General features: G+C 31.7%; 1 protein-coding gene across 1 annotated transcript; it reads left to right on the top strand.

Moving 5' to 3' along the window:
• Positions 1-2,582: 2,582 nt before the first annotated feature.
• Positions 2,583-5,404, top strand: LOC140436170 (uncharacterized). The gene is made up of 2 exons (XM_072524877.1): positions 2,583-2,928; positions 5,179-5,404. The coding sequence occupies exons 1-2, from the start codon at positions 2,641-2,643 to the stop codon at positions 5,320-5,322; spliced, it is 432 nt and encodes a 143-aa protein (XP_072380978.1). The 5' UTR covers positions 2,583-2,640; the 3' UTR covers positions 5,323-5,404.
• Positions 5,405-6,323: the final 919 nt, after the last annotated feature.

Here is a 6,323-nt window from a genome sequence, read left to right as displayed (position 1 = left end):
GGGCCTTTTCTTGTTTACGTTGGCCGCTTAAATTTTTGGGAAATATAAGTATATTGTGAAAGACCAGGTAGACTATTTTTTTGATGTCAGTAATAAGCAAGTTATTGTAAGTAGTTGAACGTTGCAATACCTTTATACATTTTTGTGATTGACGATTAGTCTTAGTGTAATCATTATAGTGTACTAGCGTGGTATAGTAAACGCGCTTTTGGGTATCTCAGACCTGCGCCACTAATTTATATACAAAAATATTCTTAGAGGTCTTTCAGCTTACTGTTTAGCTTACTTACAAAAACTTTTAGAAGGATAAGTACTAGATAATGCTGATAGTAAATCCATTGCATACGAAGATGAACCAGATGAAGAGGAAGAGGATATTGAGAAATTTATAAATCACGACAGTGAATTGGAACAGGAAATGTCAAATGCAGGTTAAACTGTTGTGGCTGTCAATTTGCACGACTTTTCTGTAAACTATGAAACTAGAATATGTCATGCTTAATTTTGATTATTGTAGATAAAAACCGGATAACATCCTCTATATACCGGTGAGCATTCAGGGGGCCATTGATGCAAATCAGTTTAGTTTGAGCTTCAAATGAGATTTCAGCCCAAACCATGACACCACCACTTCCAAACTTACTTCACTGGGACATACAAGCTTCAGCATATCTTTTATTTCTCCGCCAATAAACCTTCTCCTGGCCATTGTCAGACTTCAAACAGAATCGCGACTTATCAGTAAAGAGAATTTGGCTCCAATCCTGTATATATCAGTGTTCATATTGTCGAGCAAACATTAATCGGTTTCTACAGTGTCTGGGTTGTAATTCGAAAACAATAGCCGGTCTTCTTGCCATTAGTCCCATTTCATTGGGATTCAGAACGTATTCTAACCGTTCTCTCACTTATATTCACATTTCAGACCTTCTTCAGACGGTTTCTTGCAGCAATTGCAGTAGAATGGCTATTTCTTAAAAGTTCCATCAGAATAAAACGATCATCTCTTTGCGAGGTAACTACTCTACGACCAGAAGCAGGTCAGCGCCAGTATGTACCTGTCTTTCAGCAATGGAAAGCTCTCCGTACTGTGGTTCTTGAAATACCTAAAGTTTCGGATACATAAACTTGACTTTTTCCACCTTGTAGCAATGCAATAATTCGAGCAACATCTACTGTAGATAACACCATATCTTAATTATTCGCTTAGTCGAAATCCACGTTTGAAAAGCTAAGTTACTGTTTAATTAAATGTTTTTAATAAGTTTAACATAAACGTCAAAACTGTCAAAAACAAGCATACATGTTCGTAATAAATATTTAAATTATTCACTAATCAGACTAATCAAACGAAAATCACTGCTTTATAGAGCTCTTTTTTTGTCTGGGCTAGGTCACATCAATACCAACGCAAAGGATCTTTGGAGAAGAGATGATTATGATATAGAAAGTTTCTATCTTATAATGACTCTATAAAGATTCCGATTTATTCTTCATCGTATTAGGTTTGATAATAAGAAAACACGTGCAGGGCATTAAAAATTAAAAAAGCTAGCTTCCATTTATGTGGTGTTTAATCAGTTCGTAGAAAAATGAAAAAATGGTAATAATTTTTTACCAATTGTATCCATGAAATGTTTGTTCATAATAGATCTGTAAAAGTAGCAGTGTGTTAGGCTGAGAGTCGCCCTAGTTGTAATGTGTCATCTATACAAAGACTCTCGAAATAATAAAATAATAGAAGATGGCCCATGGTAATATTCTACACATTAAATGGTGGAGTAACCAATACTCAGGTAATATAATAAAAAAAAAGGAAATCTAAATGTACATCGACGACATTTTATTAAATAATTAGCAAACGTACTGGTTCATGCACGTTTTATTGGAAATAAGCCACAATTGAAGGTTAAAATCAGTTTATTGACGTTTCAATTTCCACTCCGGAAATTGTAGTTTGAGAACGATTTCCGAAGTGGAAATTAAAACGCCAATAAAATAATTTTAACCTTCGATTGTGGCTTATTCCCAATAAAATAGTATCTAGTTTCAAATGCCACAAGAAAGTAGCTTCAGAACGATGAAGAACAAAATTAAAAAATTCTATTAACTGCTGGAAGGTAAATCTACTGCGGCTGGAGATAGAATAAAAAACTCGTTTTTCCTGCTACAAATGCAATGCATTTAGGTGTTTAAAGCATTACGGTTTAGAACTGTAGAGAACTACAAAATTATATAGTTTTATTTTTTTTGTTGTCGAAATTTGTTCCGATTATGATGAGATGATGAGTAAACATTTTTAATACGGTTGGTGCGTTACATTTTTTTTCTCTTTTTATTTTTAAAGGAAAAACTATTAGTTTTTAAAATTTGCTCTACGTCATATCTGAGTAAGTTTTGATAGAAAATATATTTCTTTCTTTAGCAAAAATTTACTACTGAAGCTTACTCTGTTTGTCAAAATAAATTTGTGCAGTGCACATGCTCCTATTAATTTGATTTATCTCATCATATACTTTGCACTTTAATGATATTATTTGTGTTTTCTGTTTTTGTTTATTTGTTCTACCATAGATACCTCTTAACATATTAACTTATGTCAATATAATAATTTTATAATATCTATTTAAATCATATATTATGGACTTTTTTGGTCTTACTTCTTATGGATTCTCCGACCCATTTGCCGATATGGTGAGAGCAGATTACATTGAACCAATCGCACCACCCAAAAATCCTCTGAAAGCCGAAAGTAAGGTAAAAAAATCTCTCTCAGAAAAAATTAAAGTGTTAGATTGTTATATTGGACATGCTGACGGTTATGCGTATAAATCACATGAACGATTAGAAAAGATGAAAAGAAAATATGTACGTAAGCCCGATGGACCTATAGATATGTATAATTATCCTGGAACAACATCGATGGAGGTAATATGTTTAAATCAGATCGTGCACGTCGTGCACACAAAAATGTTACATTTTAAAGCTTTTTGTTAATTTCTTCTTCGGTTTTAGTGTAAATATAACAGCACTACAGGACCTATAGGCCCTTGACTGATAGTCTTGATAAGTTTTTTTTTTACTTTTTACAGGCCTTCAGTTCTTTTCAGTCTCTTGTTCCCATTTCTTCTATGTCAGTCTAGATGGTATCAAATCACTTCCTTCGTGCCCCCCCTCTTTTTTTATTTTCTCATTCTCCTACTTGCAGAAACTTTGGGACAGATTTCTTTCTTTTAGCATTCGTTAAACATGTCCCAACCATCTAACTCTCAGTGTCCTGATTTAAGATCTCTTATAAATCTCCATTAGTTCCTGGTTTGTCCTTTTTTGATATTTCCTGTTAGTCTCCTTTATTCTACAAGATTTTTTTTTTCAAAAATTCCCTTTCCAAAATTTCTAACTTTTTTTCTTCTTTTTGATTCACTGACCAAGTCTAAGATGCGTATAACGTTTCTGTCTCACTATTGTTTCATAAGTTTAAATCCTGGCTCCCTGGACACGTGTTTTGCCATGATCCTACTGCTTTGTTAACTTCCGATATCTACTGATTTCATTGTATGCAAATAATACCATTTTTGTACTTATTTTATGTTGCCCCTTATTATCTCGAATAATTAACTGATAACCCTTTTTCATACTGTTCACTAAGTTAGCAAAATATTTTTACTATTTTGTTTATAAAACGAATCTATTTTTTCTTTCTTTTGTCAATTTTTTACAAAAATCCGAAGTAGGTAGATTTTTAAAATGACAGCCGTGATATTGATTTACGTTTAAAAGAATATATCTAAATCTGTTTTCCTGTGACATGTTTAAGTTAAATATTTGTTTGTCACTTTAAAATTTTGCGACAATGTATATCCTACATTCTGTATGTAGATTATATGTTTGTGTATTGTGTGTTGCATATATATAATTGTACACGATGTGTTTGCGATTTCCATTAATCTGCTATTCTTGGTATGCTCTTGTTGTTCACTTCTCCTTTCTGTATTGTTAACCAAACCTGCTACATTCTGCTGATAGGTATGCTGCACAGTTTTTTCATTAAGTGCGATGAGGGCTGCTTCTTCGATTTTTCCTATCTGCTTCTTATATGATTATTAATGCATCTTTTCATTATACTCTGTGCTCGGTATGCCGGTACATCCTAGGTATGTTTGCATGATATTTGTTGAGATCTCTGTTCTGGATTTATGTTTTATGTTAGTTTATCCTGACACTTAGTGGTCTTGTGGATTCTCCTACATAGAAATTGTTGCATTCACAGGGTATTTTATAGAAGCAGTTATTTAATTTTTCTTGTGTGTTGTTGGGTTTGGTATTGAACAGGATAAATCTCAGGTTTTAAATTTTGTTGTTATTTTGTGCTTATTTTTTATTCTTTGCAATTTTTGTGATAAGCCCCTTACATATGGTATTGTTGTCATCTTTGTATTGCTTCTTGTAAATATTTTTGGATTGCTTGTGATGTTTTGTTGTTTTCTTTCTTAAATCTTGTAAATTTTTTTGTTTATAAATGACAATAGGTAGTCAGTGTTTGCCAAAACCTTTGTTAGCAGTTTTTTTCTTCTTAAAATTAATTTTCATTGGAGTAGGTGTTTCGGGCTCTACCGTATAGTGTTGTGGTTTGAGTAATACTTTAAATATAAGTTAGTGTGAATAAGTTTTCTGTAAACTTTAAATGCATATCCTGTGTATTCTTTTGTGATTAATACATTCAGAAAGAAAAAGGGAATTTTTGTTTTCTTTTTCCATTGTGAATTTCATTGATTATTGTTTATTGTTGATATCAGAAATTTATTCAATGCTTATGATCGGTTAGGTCCAATGGATAACACCTAATTTACATATCTTTACCATATTGTGGGCTGTTTATCTTGTTTGTTAAAAAATATGGAAATTTTTAACGAAAATATATTTTATTTCAAATTAAAGTAAGGCCTACTTAATAATCTTTTTCTTTTTATTGGGCCTAAAAATTGCTTATCTTGGTAAAATTAGTCAAATCCCTTATCCAATTTTTTACTTATCTTTTATAGGGCAGTTTACTTAATATTACTTTTATGTCAGTATTTCTTAGATTTAAATATCATCAAAATTTACATTTATCTAGTCATATTAAAAACCCGTCTACTAACTTCACTAAAAAGGTTTAAATTATCTTTTTATTTATAGATAGGATGGTGGCAAACAGATACAACTTTGGATTCCGAAAAATGGCACAAAGAAAAACGATATCCAAGTACAAAATCTGAGTTAAGTAGATACGCCGAAATATGTATGAAGAAGGATAAAGCTTTTAGACCAACTGCATATTAATTAATTTGTTATTATTTGAGATACGAACTATACAAATAACAAAAACTTAATAAATATTTAACTTCTTATTTAATATTTTCAACTAATGAGATGGTTTAATAAATAAACGAATTTTGAATATTAATATCAGCTTACCAGACTTTATTCTTATGGGCTGATTTATGGTCTACCCTTAACGTAGTTCCAATTTAAATAGAATTTTAAACTTATACATAATAAAAAACTACATGCATATATTGACCACCCCTAGACTTGTCCCAGTTTGCATTAGTGTCACCTCTACAATATCCTCTACAATAAGTCACGTGGATTTTTGTTACAAAGGCGGTCACGTGCTCTTACTGGCCAACCCTATTTGAAAAATGCAGACAAATTGCTGTTTTTCTAATATCTCAATCGAATTGCTATTATTTCTATGGTAAATTTTAATTTTCATTTCAGGAAATAGATACCTTTTGCAAAATTAATTTAAATTTGTCCATATTATTTACAAGACACGAATATCTAGTCAGCGTGCTAGGCGTATTTTATATTTATAAATTGATGCTAGAATGCATTATATGTTTAAATGTTTCCAGGCTTGGCAGCATAATAAATTTTTCAAGATCTGCGCAGTATACAATCTTACCTGGTTCATCTGGTTGACTACCATCATCTCTGTAATTTTCTTGTAACTGTTACAAAGTAAGGTCACTTAGAAGGTAAAAACGTTGGGGTGCATGCTCTCTCCGATAGATGGAAATAGTTGGGTTGTAAGAATTAATATGATTACGAATCACTTTATCGTCCATTTTATTGTAAGGTTGCTTCGTGCATCTTAATTCAGCCACAGGTACTACAGAATTATTATTAGCAGTATGCAATGCTGTACGGATAACTATGTCACTTTGTTTATTAAAGCCGGGAGTTGTCAAAAAAATACCTTGCATACATTTTCAGATGTTTCTTTTTCATTTTTAAGCGTATAGTTATAAGTATTATTTCTTTGATAACCGAGATCA

Source organism: Diabrotica undecimpunctata, chromosome 3 (assembly GCF_040954645.1).
Source record: "Diabrotica undecimpunctata isolate CICGRU chromosome 3, icDiaUnde3, whole genome shotgun sequence".
Lineage (NCBI taxonomy): Eukaryota > Metazoa > Arthropoda > Insecta > Coleoptera > Chrysomelidae > Diabrotica > Diabrotica undecimpunctata.
Note: the sequence above shows the minus strand (reverse complement) of the source record. Positions and strands in the feature narration are given on the sequence as shown.

Coding starts and splice junctions, on each gene's coding strand:
- LOC140436170 (XM_072524877.1), top strand. CDS start 2,641: ATGGACTTTTTTGGTCTTACTTCTTATGGATTCTCCGACCCATTTGCC. Junction 2,929..5,178: donor CTGGAACAACATCGATGGAG/GTAATATGTTTA, acceptor TTTTATTTATAG/ATAGGATGGTGGCAAACAGA.